Here is a 17,146-nt window from a genome sequence, read left to right as displayed (position 1 = left end):
ATACCTTTCGATGGAGCTGAACTTGACTGATTGGTTATTTCTGTGCTTGTTGCAGGAAGTGCATCTGCATCATCCATCTCATTCTCATCATCACTTTCAATGCTTATGTTAATTGGTAAACTTCTTTTTTTCCCAGCAGAATTGCTCGATTTAGACAAACTTTGAGGTTTACGCGATAACTGCTCGCCATTATTAGAAGTAGATTTACGTTTAGACATACTGCCTTCACCACTTCATGTGTTCTGCACTTCTGCCTTTTGAAGCTCTAGCGCGTGTCAGCGTCTACTTAAAACGTGATGACTGAACATCGAATGTCTGCAACTCTGCAATGCATGGATTTAAGCTAACCTATCCCTCCAGATCTTTCTGGCCCTTTCTAGCTGTGAGATTCTTTATTTGACCAATAGATGGCGCCACATCTCGGGTTGGCCCGTGGACCCGGCGGTTCGACCCATCACCCGCCCCGTTAAAAAAATGCCTCGATGGGTTGAGTCGGGTTGCGTTATTTTTTCCTTTAGCCCGAACTTTGGCCCGGGCTTTCATGGCCCGGGCCACAGCCCTACTCATTGCTAATTGGTATTCATCGGAAGAGATCTGGCAACACGGTCCTGTCATGTTCGTCTGGTAAGTTTTCGAAAGTGACAAAAGGACTATTTTTTTTTATTAAGTTCTTGTTCTTGTTGTTCTTTCTTGGGAAGTGTCAAATCAGCAGATTTTACTGCTTAACTTAACTGTTACGCACTTTTATTATTCCAGCCATCGACAAGTTATTTTTATACTATTTTAGAGGTATACACTAATATTGCAATAAAATGATAAAAAGAGGCGCACTCATCGTATTAGAAGGATGTGATCGGTCAGGAAAAACTACTCAATGTCAAAAGGTTAAACATTTGTATTAATAAACATCTTAAAAATCAAATAAACAAAGTGCATTTGTTGAATAAATACCACAAGGCAATCAGGTGGTTACAAGAAAGCAACAAAGAAGCTCATCTAATGAGATTTCCAGGTAGCGAAATGTTTAATATTTTAATGTTGATATACTTCTTTAAATGATCTCAAAATCCTCTCAAATTTCAGATCGATCAACTATCATTGGTAAATCTCTACCACAATTTCAACCTAATTAACATATAGATTGAAAGTATTCTTTTTACATCCTTGCAGGGAGTCTTATCAATAAATACTTGGAATGCAGCACAGAATTAGATGATCATGCAATCCATTTGCTCTTTTCAGCCAATCGATGGGAACTGTTGTACGTCTTTTTTAGTTTTCCTGTTTAAATTTTTCTATGCATTTAAGGTTAAATATTTCTACACACAGGCCAGACATTAAAAAATTATTGCAGAAAGGCACAAATGTTATCGTGGATCGTTACTCATATTCAGGAATTGCCTTCTCTGCCGCTAAACCTGTATATATAACAAGGATTTTCAGCTAAAATTATTCTTGTAAAACTCTAACTTGCCTAATAATACTTTGTTATAGAACATGGACTTAAGGTGGTGCCAACAATCAGACAGTGGTTTGTTGAAACCTGATCTGGTAATATTTCTTGATATTGATCCCGTTGAGGCACAAACTAGGGGACAGTATGGATCTGAACGGTACGAAAATCTCGAGATGCAGAAAGTTGTCCGATCAAACTATCTGAAGCTTCAAGATGAATCATGGAGGGTAATGCCATAATAAAATATTCTAGAATACTCCTTATAATGTTTTATTTTCAGGTTGTAGATGCCAGCAGATCTATGGAAGAAGTCGGGCGTGATGTCTGTCGATTGGTTCAGGAAGCATTAGACAATATAACACCCGATTCCGCATTGAAGCAACTGTGGATTTAATTTGTGTCAAATAATTTTGAAGTTTATTCACTTGTGTAACGACGAAAGCCCTTAGTGTATTTCGGATCCATTAATTTTAAAATTAAAATAAATTGTTAGTCATATTTTGAAGGAGCTGTATCCTGTATTTTAGTGCGATCGACGCTCTCATGAAATAGTAGAGAATATTGTAGTATACGTTCCTTGCAGAAAATCCGTAGATCGGTAAAGCATACCGATGCAGCATACATACAGCTACATAATGGTTTGTTGCTTTGACTTCACTTCACTGCCGTTGCGGTTAATCCCGTCTTATCAGTGGCTGCCATGGTATCCCCAAGTAACAGTAAAAGGTGACAATGTTTATTTTTTTAAGATTTTTAAGTTTTTTTAGTCGTTCATTGGGTTAAGACGTCCTTCAGTTTAAAACTCAATTTTTTTAATTTTTTTATTTTAGCTGGATCTAATAATATTTCAGGAATTCAGATTGTAATTTTTTTCCTTCTGGGAAACGACGACTTTAAGTGCAAAACTAAAAAAAAAAAATTGTTTTAGATTTCAGGATATAAATTTCTTATTTTTTGGGGGGAATTGGTTGAAAAATCGATTTTTTTTTCTGCTCTGACCGTAGAGTAGAGTGAGTAGTTACGTATTTCTACCCAACAGTAATTTCTTGCACATTTTCCCCTCTCCAGCCAGTTTCATTCATTTCTCATGTACTGACTAAATCTGAAATTCAAGTTCTCCTGTATAAATCCGGAACAAGCTTGAAAACCAAACGTTACAGGGAGGGAATGATGAATCAAATGGGTGTGTTTGGTTATGAGGGTGATATCCTAAGAGTGCCAAACACACAGCGACCAAAGTTGTCGGACAAAGTAGAGAGGCGTTGCTGGGCTCACGGGAGACGAGATTGGACGTTTGCGTGCCGATGAATGGCCTCCGTGTTGAGTAAGGGTCAGGGGTCGGCTATACATAGACGGACGCAGACGACAATATCGAGAAATGCGCTCAGTATATGCACTGTATATACCTTAAAATCCGGCTAAAATCAGCCAGACCCCAATCAGCATGACCGCTGGTGTCCATTGCCTGTCATTCGAAGGGCCTAGATCTGCTATCCAGAATTCCGTCCTATACAACAACGACAAGAGAGAAACATCACAACAACTTTGGTCGGCTACATTATTTTCTCCGAGTTAAAATTCCCCCCCCCCCCCCCTAAAAAAACTCGATTTTCTTCCTCTAAAACAAAAAATGCAATTAAATTTTTCACGCCCAATGTATATATAGAGAGAGCGATAATAATCAGACCTATTAAATTCTGTTTCTTTTTATTGTTTGACATAGAATGCGATTAGAAAGACGAGATAAGATTATACATAACAATATTAAATATTATTTTATCGAAATGAGCGCCTCGGCTTCTTTTTCTGTACATTTTTCAAAAGCTGCTGCATATTATTTCTAGGCCGTTACGCGCCGTTTCATGTGTAGGGCAACACAAGGGGCAAGATGGTCGGATCTGGAGAATGCCCGTTCGCAGAGTCGGCACTGGAAGGGCCGGTCGCCATTGTGTTTGCGGTACTGGCGGGTGAGCTCGTTGGAGCGGGGGAAAATCCATCCGCATCCCTTCCAGGAGCACTGGTACGGCTTCGCGCCCGTGTGCGTCTGCAGGTGATGGGCCTTCAGGTGCGACGACTTCGTGTACGTCTTGGCGCATCCGGCAAACGAGCGCAAATGAGTCGTCACTTTCTTACGGCCTCATCGCTTCCGCCCTGCGCGAATGTTTCGCGTTCAATTTTCAAAATTAAACAGAAAAAAAAACGCGGGAGAAATTTGAAATTCAAATATTTACCGCGCTTGGCTTTGACGGAAGGGCCGGCCTGTTGGCCGGCATCAGAGGTTGCTGTTGCTGTTGCGGAGTGGGTTGATGGCTGAGATGCGGATGATTATGATGCTGATTCAATTGCAGTTGATTGTGATGATGAGCGGCGGAGTTGAGCGTCTCCAGAGGAGCGAACAGGGTGGCGTCGAGACGGACACCCTCCCGCCTGGTCCCTGGTGGCGGTGGTGATGAGCAAACGGCGAGTGATGGACGGAGAACCTACCGGCCACCAGATGATGAGCCGGCCCGCCTTGATGCGGATGATGCAAACTGTTGGCGTGATGGGCCAGCGGGACGGCCACCGATCGGTGGTGGTAAGTGGTGGCAAGTGGTGTTAAGCCGACGGATGGTGAGGAAGGTGGCCGAATCCGGCGTAACTCCCGTTGTTGTTGCTGTTGCCGTTCGGCGACGGTGACGGACTGCTGATCGATGCGCTGCCGCCCGTCTTGTTGCCGTGAATCTAATGGTGATGATTTGAATTTCCCGTCGGCTGCCCATAAATCCCGGCCGACCTCTGATAGCCTCCGCCACCATCGGCCGCCGACAGGTTCTGCTGGTGATGGAACGACGAAGAGGCCGCCGGATAGTAGCCCGGATGATGATGATGCTGGACTGACGGATGCTGGACGTGATGATATTGAAGATCATTATTGCCGAAATAGGACGACGACGATATAAATATTCTGCAGCATTTCTTAAACTTATTCGACCGGATTCAAACATGGGAATCAAGCGTGGCCGTTGTGGCCTGTAGCAGTAAGCTACTATAATCACACGATTGACCAAGAAACATTCAAGAACAATTTCAGCTACATACCCATTTAAGGCTATGATCGATTTCCAGAGATGGTACAAACCGGATTTACGGAAACGGAACGAAAGAACCCCCATCACTTCTAGCTGTCTTATTACTGATGAGATCCACTCCCTCTTCTTATTCTAATGGTCTCATCAAGGGCACTGACGCAACTGTACTAGCTATTAGTGCAAAGAATTCATCAGATAGTGATCACGTCAACGCGATCTCCATTTCAAGACAGACAATTTCAGAAATGGTCCCAGTTGGGAACGCTACTTACACTTAGACGAAATTAAGGAGAAAAAAAATTAACGTTAACACGTCACTCTATACAGTCAATAATAAAAATCGTAATGATGACGCTCCGTAAATGCCACGCGCCGAAAAATGTATTTTTTTTTTAAGGGAGAGGACTCAGAAGAGTAAAGAAATGGTATCTAACAAGTTAATAAAAATTCCAGGGGAAGTTTAAAAGTAGTAAAGAGTAATTTCTATATTCACAAGTCATTTCCAGTTTATAGCCTTAATTTTTCTCAATTTTTCCGGTCATTTTCTTCCAGTCGCTTTTTTTCCGTGTTATTCTTCCGGTCACATCCTTCCGCGTTATTCTTCTAGTTCACTTCTTCCATGTTCTTTTTCCCGTTCCTTTCTTCCGGTCAACTTTTCACTCGAAATACTAAAACTGGTTAGCGCTGCATACTTCTGAACGAAATTCCCTTTCTCCTTCCCCTCCCTGGCGCCTACTTTTTTCTTTTTTAAAACATTAGTTTAATGGCGTTTTTTAAACCATTGATTGATTTATTTCGTTGGTCCTTTTTCTAGGTGGAAGCTATATGCCGCTATATGCCCCAACCCAACTGAACTTCTCACTGCGTCAGTTGAAACTTTTGCCGTGAAGCCGAAACCTTGCAAAGCTAGGGGAAAAAAAACAACACTAGTATGATTTTTGTAAGCATTTGCCTACCGACTGTAAATAGCTTTTCGTTTGGTTTTGCATCTCATTATAATTTCAAATGTCCCTCTATTTTATTTCCGTGTCATCACCAAAGGTAGTGCAATTTATGGATGTTAGATGGCGTAGTGTTTCGAATTATGCGCGGGATTTGAATTAAATTGGTTTAAAAAAAATTGATTTGGGAGTTTGTTGTTTCATTTACATATTTCATGTTTTCCCAATATTTCGTCTTCAACTAATACAGTTATTTGTATCATCCTGGGAACTAGGTTTTCTTCGTCTAAAACTGATCATCGAGCAACCGTTGCGCTTGTTTTTTTATTTTCAACTCGGATGACTATACAGTTCACTCCACATATCTTGCCATGACGTCCCCCGAGTAAGTTCATGTGACTGTGAATGTATTCACGAAGGTGTCACTTATCCCTTTCCCACCTTCACATGTGAGTGCAAGATCAGTTGTCCAGTCAACATCCACTGTTTCGAAAGTTAAGGTAAAGCCCAAGCTAATTTTCTTTTTTTTTTCGAGTTGTCATTTAAAAAATATATATAATTCCTCAGTCATCATTCACATAGTAAGAATTTGTTTGGCGTTCTCCTTTTGGTGCCAAGAGAAGCGAAATTCTTACACTCCGTTAGACTCTTTAAGATCGACAAAACGAGAATCGATCACTTTCCAACTTGTTATTTTTATTGTTAAAGTTCAAAGCGTTTTCTTTATGACAAAGCCTTTGCACTTCGCTAGCTGGTTTTTTGCAAACTAGGCCATTCTGTAACATTTTGGGAATTTTTTTAGAAGTCCGGACTGTTGTTAATTTCTTTAAAGCATTATCTTTGAGTCATCTACTCGCTTTCCGGTACACCCTTTATTGATTGAAGGTGGAACTAGCATTCCTATCGAGCTTTATTTTCGAGTTGAACTTAAGCAACTGTGATAAAGTACACGTCAGAATAAACTGAATGACCTTTGAAACATGAAATGGCGAATACTAACGAACCCTTTTTATCGCGGGCTGCTACTTCCTCAATCCAGTTGAATGTTTATTCCCACTCTCTTTTACGATGGAAATTTGTGTCAATCAGTGACCCCACGTCCGTGTATTTTTGTCAATTCCTATAAATGTTCAAGTTGTAGCTCAAGGCCATGAGAAAAACGATTGCAAAATTTTACCCGTGACGAAATAAGTGTTTGACCCCGTGTTTGACATGTTGAGGCGCATGAAATCAATTAAATAGGAAAGTTGACAATTGTTAAGCAATGAGCATTATACTTCATGAACTTGGGCCTCGTCGTGTATACTTTTCTTGCCATTATATGACATCTGATAAACTATAAATCTGCCAACATTAAAACGCGCTACCGCTCAGTTTTAGGGAGAACAATCGCTTTAATAGGCCTACTAGCTTAGCTAGGATTTTTAGTATCTTCCAGTATCGTACGACGTAACGTCAAATTATGACGTAATAATTGGTGATATCATCGTTGACGTTAATATTCTTAGATAAGAATGTTTTGAAAATAAATAAATGTCATTAAATGTAATTGCCACATCATTATCTATTTTAATTATCTCTTTTAATTATCCAGTTAATTTATGATTTCTACTTCCGGCGTTAGTCAGTTATTAAGATTCCAAGTACTCGTGCAACCAATCTAACTCTTAAGAATCCGTTTCCCAGATTTTATACGGTAACATCGGAAGGCTGAACTAAATTAAATAATAAAATGCAAATATTTTAAATTTATCTGACTATCTCTCTTCCTATAGCGCTTGTTGATGAATCGTTATTAAGTCTGCTTCCTCTGGGTACCCAGTGCAAAAATGGCTATGGCATTATCTTTTCTTACCAGCGGTAAGAAAGAAGAGATTCCCCTTTACAGTGTGCGGTAACTTACCGCACACTGTAAAGGGGTCTAATGTTCGTTTGACAAATCAAGTGTTGTTTGTCGTGTTTTCTTACCTTTACTACGTACGTTTTCTTACCACGAGCCTACTTTGACATTTTCACCACCATTCGCATTCAAATCAGCAAATCTTATAAAAAAGAAGCTAACTGTAACTCATTAGAATTTCCTTATTTTTTCGTAACTTTTGGTACATGAACTTCTTTCATTACGTCCTTGTTTAATAACTTAAAAAGTAAATAGAAATAGTGCTGATTAAAAAAATTGTAATTACAAGTTGTTCTAGGTTTAAATGATAAAATGACTTTACTTCATTCGAATATACTAAAACTAAACTACAATTGACACCTGGTGGATTGATGCCGAATCGGTAAAAAGACGGTGCCGAATTGTCACTAGATATTGCCAAAAATTTTTTATGACGAGTCAGTGCCGAATCGTCTGGACACCCTTTAATTTAACCCTCTTGGCATCGTCATTTTCTTGTGGCTGTCACAACCATTCAAGATTTTTGTCGAAATAATTTTGCTAGCTTTATTACTAAGGATAGGTATTATAAATTCTGGATATTTTCCAGTTAATAATAACGTTAATTTCGTGATACCCATGAAGCTGCTTGACTGCTGTGATAGTAGGTGCAAACCTGTTCACATGCAGGAAGAGTTAGTGGGTGTTTGTGAGAACACTGGGTCAAGGAAATTTCAATTCTTAATAATGCGTGCCCATTTTACAGTGAACTGGCATAAGTGTCTCAGTAAACATAAATGTCATAGGTAGATTCTTGTGTCCTGATAGGCTGTAATCCTTAAGCCAGCCGCTTTATGCGCCGACTGAAAATGTTCATTGATAGAAACTGAAATTGGTGCTGAAACTTTCGTCATTGCCTGATAACTGATAAAATTGCGGGAAAAGAATAGGAAAACGAAAACAGACGTGCTGCAAACGGTCAAGCCCTTCCGCTTTACGCCAATCAGTTTATTAGTTTTTGCGAGGCAATCAGTCAATCACCAATTCGTGTGGAATATTTACCGAAGTTTTGAATATAGAACTCTTATAAGTTTCATACGCGAGGGTGTCATCACGTCGATTTCTAACTATTTCGGAATCGATGACAGAGTGCTACGAGGTGTTTAGGTGTGAGGTAAATGTAACATTTATTTTGGCTAATAGCGCTCATTGCTCAGCGCATTCAAATTCATTTGAGTCTAATCAGCCATTGTCTGCTTTTCTCTCAATAAAATTTCATCTGAAAAAATACGATAAAATGCTCCCGGAAGCGTTTAAAAAAAATGTAAGATTGCGAATTTAAAGTCAAAGTCATATGTTAGTTATTTTATATCAGTACATATCTGTGAAGAAAGCCGCGTAGGAACTAAGATATAATGCTTGGCATGGACACATATGAGAAGATATTGTATTTACCTGATAACTCAGTTTATATCATCAGGCCTGAAGAAATGACCGAAATGACTAATGCTGTTCATGATCGGAAACGGTAGCAGAGATTACGCGACCGTTTTTATAGTGAAAACTGTTATGGAAATGGAATAATAATATGACATTAGCTTTCTAGTTCTTACGGCTGTTTGTGTGCACATGAACAACGCCTTGTTAGCATACCTGCATACCCGTGCATACTCACAGTGTCGGAAAAAAGTTATCGTTTTTATCCGGTGTTTATCGTTGTGGGAGAAAGGTTATTTTATTCAGGCCAAAGAAATTTTATTAGTCAGAGTGCGACTTTGATGAGGGGGGTGGGGGATGACAGCCAGTGCATAAAGCGAAGATTTAAATTTGGAGTACGTTATTGTCTTCAATTTGCTGAGAAGAAATTCGGAGAGGAAAGAAAATTTGAGAGGAAAGTATTCATTTTCTTGAGATTGATAATTTGAAATGTCGGTAACTCGGTATACTTTTCGAAAAGAAATTGCCCTAATAAGATTTTATCGCATTTCAATTATATACGATAGTAACAGGAAATTTTTTTTTCAATGTTTTTAAACGAGAGATGGCAAAACCCTGAATTGAGAACGTTAATAATGGGATTGCAAATTATGTTATAAATTTTATAATATCGTTCCGCGGTGTACCCTTGACTCATGATAGGATAAATTCATTAAAAATCTTAAACAACTTTATTGCCAGACACGGACTGATGGAGATGGGAGCAGTGAGTGAGTGGGTTGACTGGGTTCCGTCTTCCGTGATAATTTTTAAAGAAAGGGACGTGTAATCGGAAATTCGGGATATTATAAGCAATGTGTTAACACGTTTTAACACAAAACTGTTTCTGGAAATCTCATTTATTTTGGGGAGTAATTTAATAAATTGGACGAGTAAAAATGTTGAAATTGGTGAAACAGCTTTGCTTGTTCGAATAATGAGCTTCATGGTTCACGATGAGTTTCGTCGTGTTTCAGCCACTATAAAGTTACATTTATTCATTTGGCCGCATACTTTGACGCGTTGCGTTTTATCGTAAATAGCAACAACAATTTTTTTTCACCATTTTTTCTCGCACTTTTCACTTCTAAACATTATTTACTTATTTGTTATTTCTTTGCACTCGTAGGTTGAAATTTTGACATTTAACATTCTGAACTGAAGCACAAGGGACGCATTGGGCCAGCGCCAGCTTAGCATTTGTTACGTAGGTAGGTCTAAAGGTAGAATAGAGAGCATTAATAACATTAACATATGATTTTAAACGGTGCCCGTGTTTAAATAGCTTAACTTTTTTCCCGTCGAATTCGAAGCTTCATTATTCCCCGATAACCCGTCAAGTTATCGGACTTTGGCACTGCGCCATGAATTTCAATTTTTGGGTACTGACGTGCAACCAGCTTTTTTAACGTATAATTGTTGGAGAGATTATTAAATTCCTGAAATTCTACAAAAAAGTAGGTAGAAAAGCGGTCGTGCAAAGTCGATTGAAAAGAAAAAGAAATAATAAAACTTTCGTTTTTACTCGCTAGGTGGCATGTTGATGTCACTGTCGTCTGCATTCTATTTTCTTGTTGCAAGGACCGTGAGAACACGAGGACACGAGATCGTGAGATCGTCTTGTAAATACTGAAGACAATTTCTATAAAGGTGCAAAAATTTTAAACTAAATTAGATAACAGTAAATGACGCATAAATTGCATTGATTGACATAGCTCAGCTACCATGTACCGGCTCTCTAATGACCAACAGAACAGATGCTGAAAAAATCTAAACACACTCGTTTGTTTGTTAAATTTTGAAAAACCTTACTTACTCAATAAATTGCTCTTATGTGGTATGATTCTGAGAGTGGTACTAAAAGTAGGTTTATCGTAAAATTTACTCCAGAGTGTCAACCAGTAACAATTTTTTTCTAGTTATTATTTGCTACGGTTATTATGTTTAAAGAAGCCCTAGTTAGTTATTTATATGTAAAACTCAAACCCCCCCCCCCCCCCCAGAAAATAATGATTGTTTTAGTTTGAATCACATACCTCTGATCTCTTCTAAGCCTTTTTATTATTTACGCATCTCCAGGTCTATTTCGGGGAGTGACAAGTTTTGCAAATAACACTGCCGATCTACTCTACAAAATGCAACAGCAACCAGCAACAAGAGGATGGCTTCGCAGAGACTTGTTAGCCAAGGGTTTAAATTTTCCTCAAGATTTAACTGTTGGTCATCAAGTTTATGCTAGACATCCTGAATCAGGTGAATATTGTCTGGTAAGTCTCGCTAAGGTTTTAATGCTGCAAGTTGTACTAACGATTTCCTTTTTTCATTTAAGGGTAATGTGACAGATAATTCAAAGGCTGTAACCTACTACTCTGTTGTTTTCAACGATGGGACAAGCAGTCATGACACTTATCCGGAAGACATCCTCAATTACAATTGCACTGAGGACGGCCCTCCTCCAATAGGAGCCGCTGTCGAATTCATGTGTTTCGGGAAGCGTCACGTCGGCTACCTACGTAGCATTTCTGAGCGCCAGCTCTACACATTGAGTTTCCTTGATGGAGAGGGTACTGTCGTTACCGCCGAGCGACAAGAATTTTATCATCCCGACGAAGGACTTCCCAGCGATCTTAAAAATAAATTGGACAAGCCAGGGTATCTACCCCAACGCACACGGATTGACCCCTAAATCGAAGTGAGTCGAAACACAGAAATCAAGCATTCCCTTTTTATTTTTTAAATTGCCCTGACTCGAGTTTTCTTTACCTCAATCTCCCTCTCAGTCTCAACTGTGTATCAAAAGAAAACGAACTTTTATTTGCCGTCCTAGCTGTTATTAGCTTCGAATAAATGATGGAAAATATGTCTTGTGTTGCGGTTCATCAGTATTTTTTCGTGATATTTCAATATGTTGTAGAGTAATTTTCCACGTTCGGAATAGCCACAGGACTCTTTCGCTAAGACATGGTAATAAAGAAATAGGTTAACATGCAGTTAACGTCCAACGCTGCCTGGGGGCAAACATATATATAGTTCATTTTTTTGCGCCTAATTTCGTTCATCCTTGAAGGCACACTCCCTAAGTACATTAATCCTTAAGTTTAATTTCAAATTCATGTTTCATAGTTATTTGGTGAAACTGGAAAAATATTCAAAAACTGGTCTGGAAATCTCATTTGTGTCCAAATTGGCCAATGAGCGTAAAGCCTCTTTAAAACCCTGTACGATGATTGGCCATTTCGGACACAAATGAGATTTCCAGACCTGGCAACGCAGGATGTGTAACTGCTCCATAGGGGGCTAAAATGCGGAATCCGCTGTGGATGCCACCAGGGGACACCACTAGATTTCAAATCGTTATAGGCTAAAGTTGTGCAAGTTTTAAGTTTATCTAGATTTTAATGCTTGTTTCATTTTAAAAATAGGCAGTAATAAATTAAATAGAAATTTTATAATGCAAACAAATTAAGAAAATGTTCCTGTATTCTCTTAAACATTCACGCATAGAAAACATCAAACTAATGTTAAAAATAAAAATAGACATTAATTCCGAAAAAAATTATCGGCGGAATGTCGTAGATAACTAGACATCCTATAACAAGTTATAAAACAACGCTTCAATCAGAACCTCTGAGAATCTAATTATAATTAGGATTTCGCAAATAAAATAGGGTCTTAAAACGTGTAAAGGCCTACGTTTAAATATTGAGGATACACAAGACACGGAAGCACATAGGACGGTCAAGTCCATCACAACATGTGATATTAAATATTATTATCTAGTGAACCGTTTCATTTCAGAGTTTTCCACGTCTTCCTAGCTCTACCCGTTCTGTAGTTATTCCCCTTTAAAGTACCCTAATTTGCTTATAGCTCTACGGAGCGTTCCCAAACTTAGGGCTCGAGCTAAAAATTACCCTTCCCTTGATAGGAAAAATAAAAAAAACATCAGTTTCATGCTACTCATAATGGCTACGACAAAAAAAAATTCATCGTAATCCGACGAAAATTGGATTTTTGGGAACGCCGAGAAAAACGCCTTTTTCCATAAGGTTCTCTTGCGCGTTCCCAAACTTTAGGTAGGCAATGTATCTTCAACGGATCACATCATCACACTCATAATATCACGGAACTTATCGATTCATGTACGTGATCGAAATATTTTGCTGCGGCAGGTGGCAGTGGAAAAGCCACCAAGTTTGGTTTTCCCGTCATGAGAAAACAAATCATAATTGTATACGGTGAATTTCAACCCACCATCAATAAGCATACATCAAACACCCGAACATTTTTTAAACTAAAAACATGAATATTAATTGGTAGGGGAGAGTGGGGTTATTTGGACTGGTTTTTGTTTTTCGCCTTTCCTAATCATCCGATTTGTGAAATAAATGTTCTATTGTATTTGGCTCCCTTTTTTTTATATCCAGTATTTTTTACTTTATTTTAGAGTCGTTAGTTTACCCGCTACCGATTTTTAAAGTTACGGAAAAAAAGTGGGCGTGGAAAAATTCGGGGTTTATATGGGACAGGGCGAAAAACTCTAAATTTAGTACTACAATATTGTTATAAATAAATTTAAAAAATATAATTCAATTATATTTGCCACCTGGGACTCCCCGCAACGGTCCGCATATTTTCATGAAGTTTAAGTTGGTTGAATCGCGGCCAAGTTTCGCAAGTCTTGATTGTAATTTCAACCACTTTTTTCTATTGCCATGCCATGCCTTTTCTTCCGTAAGGTGAGTTGTTTCTCATAACTTTCCTAAGAATCCTTTCTATTGCCTTTAGAGCGTAACGTGACATCATTGTTGCTTCGTCACAGATTATTAGGCTAGCATCACGAATCAATTGTGCGCCGTATTCATGTTCTTCTATTCTTGATGTTGTGGTCTCGGTAATGGGTGGGTAGATTTGAAATTTGGAATGGTAAGTGGCTCCGTTTGTTAAAAGCGTAGCAGCGATTCCAGTTGACGCCACCGAGATCACTTTTTTCCCTTGACCTTGCAGGACGTTGATGAGGGTGTTGTACAGAAACGTCTTCCCAGTGCCACCTGGACCGTCTAAGAAAAATATACGTGGCTGAATCAAGTTTGTGCTGGGTGCATTAATAGAATGCATAATTTGGTCGAATGCTTCACGCTGGGATGTGTTTAGTTGGGCCACCTTTCTCTCCCCCATTAATCTTCTTTCTTGCCTTGTTATCACGCTATTTTCACCGTTTTCATTGGAAACCAGCTGATAAATCATTTGAAAATCTTGCAACGGCAGATTGAAGTCTTCTAAAAGTCGACCGTTCATCTTCAGACTGTCTTGAATGCACTTGAGCGCCAGATTCTTCGCGATTTCAGCATCGTGTCCGCTTCTAGTGTAGTCCTCAATCATAAATGGAAGATTGTTTTCAAAAAGAAAAAAGGCGTTCGTCGGTGAACACAGACAGCAAATGTCAACAAAAAGTTGCCTCAATTCCGTAGGCATTTGAAATGCGGCAGCCTCCTGCATGACTCGTTCCCAAGTACTGTCCTCTTCAAGAAGGTTCCTCGAGATGGCAGCAGCCCTGAAACACGACATATCGAATTGATTTAGAAAAATAATAATGTAGATATAGAGCTTAAAAACTTACTTGAATGTTGGATGCTCAACACCCCTGTGAATTTTTAGATTCTCAAAGCTTGTAGCCCCTTTGACGTTCAAAGGAAGCAAGAGAAGACAGAATAGTTATATTTGCCGAATGCTGACAGAGTAGATCCTGCTGAGTAAGTTGGTTTGTCTTTTGCGAGGCTTCCAAGTACCGTCAAACACATAATGCAGGGGGATTTCTCTGTAGAACATGTCTCTGGCAGCAGGAGTGGTTCGATTCAAAATAAACCAAGCTGTCAGAGTGGTGTTTTTAGAGGCAGCTTTGTCCAATCCAGGTGTGAAGAAGACTGGCTCTTCTTGTGGAAGATGAACTGCTAGTCGTTGGATTGTATGGGATTTGTAGGCCAAAGGGAACTTTGACAAACGCCAGAAGGCTTCGGATGCGCAGACGTACCTATTGTCCCGGTATTGAGCTATTTCATCCCACTTAATTGCAGATCCAGTACCTTGCTTTTTCGCACCCTGAGCCCCTTGCTCTTGCGTACCTTGGGCACCTTGTTCTTGCGTACCTTGGGCACCTTGTTCTTGCGTTCCTTGGGCACCTTGTTCTTGCGCACCATGGGCACCCTGTGTCCCGGTGATTGTTTTGGTTCCTTGACAGTCGAACCCCTTATGTATGTATTTGAAAAGATACCTAATGCTTTTGATGGATGCGCAGTACTCGACGTTGATGTGCGCGTTGAATTTCAAACAAAGGTATGGATTGTAAGGGACAACCCATCTGTTGTCCACCTGATAAATCTTGTTGTTCCGCTTTAAGGGATGTGTTTGTCCAGCTCTTCTGCGATACGTAGGGAACCCGTTGTTGCTCATGACAGTCTCAGAAACGGATTCTTTTGGGAAGGATTTGGTACATTCGCCATCATCCATGCACGGTGATTTGTCATTGAGATCTTTCCCACACGGTCCATGAATCATGTTGGACATGATGATTTCATAAAGTCTTGGGTGGGTTTCCTTATCAGGAATTTCTGCACAAATAGTTCGGTCGATGTTGGCTGATGTTCTGAGTATGTCGGGTTCGTCGATCCAGATGAGCATATGACAGTGAGGGAGTTCAGGCTTCTGAAATTCGATAACGTGGATTCTTGCAGTAACTGCGCCAAAAATTTGACGTTTTTGAATGTCTTCGACTATCTCATTTTTCTTCAAGTTATAAACTCTTGCTACGACATCAGGTCTGTCCGAAGCAGAGGGGTACCAAGGGATGCTCAGATGCTGTTTGTGATTTCTTGCCAACACGTGCATGTACAATCTAAGTTATAAAATACCTAAAATGAATATGTAAACAACAAGGGTAAATCACTTTTTGAACGAAGGGTTCACCTGTAACAGGTTGATTATGAAAAAATCGATCTTTTACACGATAGGGACTTAACGATACAACGAACGGCCCTAGAAGCTAAAAAAAATTTAACTAGCGCGCGCCCATGAGGTGGCGTTTAAGATACGCAAACTATAGTGTTTGCGAATATGATTATTAGGCCTGTATGGATATAATGATTGAGATTTATTTCGATTATGGCCACGCTATTGGGCATTTCATTATTTCCCGGGAATGGCTATTCATGCCAATTTGTGATTTTTTACGAAATAAATTGTTAAATTGCAATATTCTTGGAAAAAAATTGTAAAATAACCGAATGGTGTGATTTATTTTAATAATAAATATTTATATCTATTTAAAAATCTAAATCAGTCAAAAGTATGTTACACATCACTTATAAATAGGTCTACCTTAACCTATCGATATAATATATACGTAACTGTACTGTCGTGTACATCATAAATAGCGTGCTCTTCATTTTTCGTTGCACGAGGTCCGCACGAGGTTCAGAGTCTACAACTTCAATCAAGGTATTTTAATTTTTAAGGGCACCATCTAGAAATTCTTTTTTTTAGATCTTAATTTTTTTTACCTTAACCCTTTTGAAAAACCCTTGAGGCCTAAATTGAAGGTCGAATTCAATAAAATAGCTCAACTTTGTCGAATTGTTGCGGACTAACTATAAATTTAACCTCTATGATTTTCATTTATGGTGTCAATCAATGTTTCTTTAATAATTAAAAAAAAACCACGGTTACTCTACGAGGTCGCAGATTTCTGCTTCCAATTTTTTAAATCGGAAGCTTTTACACACTTTACATCAAATTTACTATACTTAAAATTAATTAAATAAAAAAAAACAAATACAACCAATCGAAAGATCTTGAAAAACTGTTAAAGAATCTTTTATTTTAAATTCTTAAAAAATTACATGACAGGGCAAAAACTTAAAAAAGAAAAATGACAGGAAAAAAAACCTCTACGGCAAAATGAAAAAAAGCGATTTTCATTTTGCTGTATCTCGTAAAATACTCGTCAGAAATAAAAAAAATTTGGAATTTAGTGTTTCATAATGATATAAATACACTGTCCAAATTTAAAGAAAATCGGTGACTTACCCGTGCCCAAAATCTGACGGATCGGCGTGGATTGACCCAATACCTAACATAGTGGGTTCGAAAGAAACCACCAAACAAAGAGTTCGACAGCTCAACCAAAGAATTACACGATGCCACGAACCATACAGACGCCCAGGTAGAAGTCTTGAACGGCATCGTTCGAGAACAGTCACTAAATTGGCTCACAAATGCATTACCTGCCGTCCAGGGATGGCATACGTGCCACTTTGCTTAACGACACTTC

At 38.9% G+C, this 17,146-nt stretch overlaps 3 protein-coding genes across 3 annotated transcripts; 2 read left to right on the top strand and 1 right to left on the bottom strand.

Moving 5' to 3' along the window:
* Positions 1 to 574: 574 nt before the first annotated feature.
* On the top strand, positions 575 to 1,961 carry LOC124320885 (thymidylate kinase-like). The gene is made up of 8 exons (XM_046783788.1): positions 575 to 624; positions 788 to 884; positions 958 to 1,012; positions 1,084 to 1,101; positions 1,171 to 1,261; positions 1,330 to 1,420; positions 1,495 to 1,683; positions 1,737 to 1,961. The coding sequence occupies exons 2-8, from the start codon at positions 813 to 815 to the stop codon at positions 1,848 to 1,850; spliced, it is 630 nt and encodes a 209-aa protein (XP_046639744.1). The 5' UTR covers positions 575 to 624; positions 788 to 812; the 3' UTR covers positions 1,851 to 1,961.
* An 8,420-nt stretch (positions 1,962 to 10,381) lies between these two features.
* On the top strand, positions 10,382 to 11,680 carry LOC124320974 (lysine-specific demethylase 4C-like). The gene is made up of 3 exons (XM_046783887.1): positions 10,382 to 10,442; positions 10,900 to 11,087; positions 11,150 to 11,680. Exons 2-3 carry the CDS (start codon positions 10,956 to 10,958, stop codon positions 11,504 to 11,506), a joined length of 489 nt encoding a protein of 162 aa, XP_046639843.1. The 5' UTR covers positions 10,382 to 10,442; positions 10,900 to 10,955; the 3' UTR covers positions 11,507 to 11,680.
* Positions 11,681 to 13,527: 1,847 nt separating this feature from the next.
* LOC124351482 lies at positions 13,528 to 15,705 on the bottom strand. The gene is made up of 3 exons (XM_046801944.1): positions 14,610 to 15,705; positions 14,441 to 14,498; positions 13,528 to 14,374 (listed from the first exon to the last, which is right to left on the bottom strand). The coding sequence occupies exons 1-3, from the start codon at positions 15,703 to 15,705 to the stop codon at positions 13,528 to 13,530; spliced, it is 2,001 nt and encodes a 666-aa protein (XP_046657900.1).
* Positions 15,706 to 17,146: the final 1,441 nt, after the last annotated feature.

Source organism: Daphnia pulicaria, chromosome 1, assembly GCF_021234035.1.
Source record: "Daphnia pulicaria isolate SC F1-1A chromosome 1, SC_F0-13Bv2, whole genome shotgun sequence".
NCBI classification, from domain to species: Eukaryota; Metazoa; Arthropoda; class Branchiopoda; order Diplostraca; family Daphniidae; genus Daphnia; species Daphnia pulicaria.
This window is presented reverse-complemented; position numbering and strand designations above follow the sequence as displayed.

Bases quoted from the DNA above. Each gene is read 5' to 3' on its own strand.
- LOC124351482 (XM_046801944.1), bottom strand. From the start codon at position 15,705: ATGCACGTGTTGGCAAGAAATCACAAACAGCATCTGAGCATCCCTTGG. The intron at 14,499-14,609 runs GTACTTGGAAGC...TGAACGTCAAAG, and splicing joins CCTGCATTATGTGTTTGACG to GGGCTACAAGCTTTGAGAAT. The intron at 14,375-14,440 runs GTAAGTTTTTAA...GTCGTGTTTCAG, and splicing joins GTTGAGCATCCAACATTCAA to GGCTGCTGCCATCTCGAGGA.
- LOC124320974 (XM_046783887.1), top strand. From the start codon at position 10,956: ATGCAACAGCAACCAGCAACAAGAGGATGGCTTCGCAGAGACTTGTTA. The intron at 11,088-11,149 runs GTAAGTCTCGCT...TTTTCATTTAAG, and splicing joins AATCAGGTGAATATTGTCTG to GGTAATGTGACAGATAATTC.
- LOC124320885 (XM_046783788.1), top strand. From the start codon at position 813: ATGATAAAAAGAGGCGCACTCATCGTATTAGAAGGATGTGATCGGTCA. The intron at 885-957 runs GTTAAACATTTG...AAATACCACAAG, and splicing joins AAACTACTCAATGTCAAAAG to GCAATCAGGTGGTTACAAGA. The intron at 1,421-1,494 runs GTATATATAACA...ACTTTGTTATAG, and splicing joins CCTTCTCTGCCGCTAAACCT to AACATGGACTTAAGGTGGTG.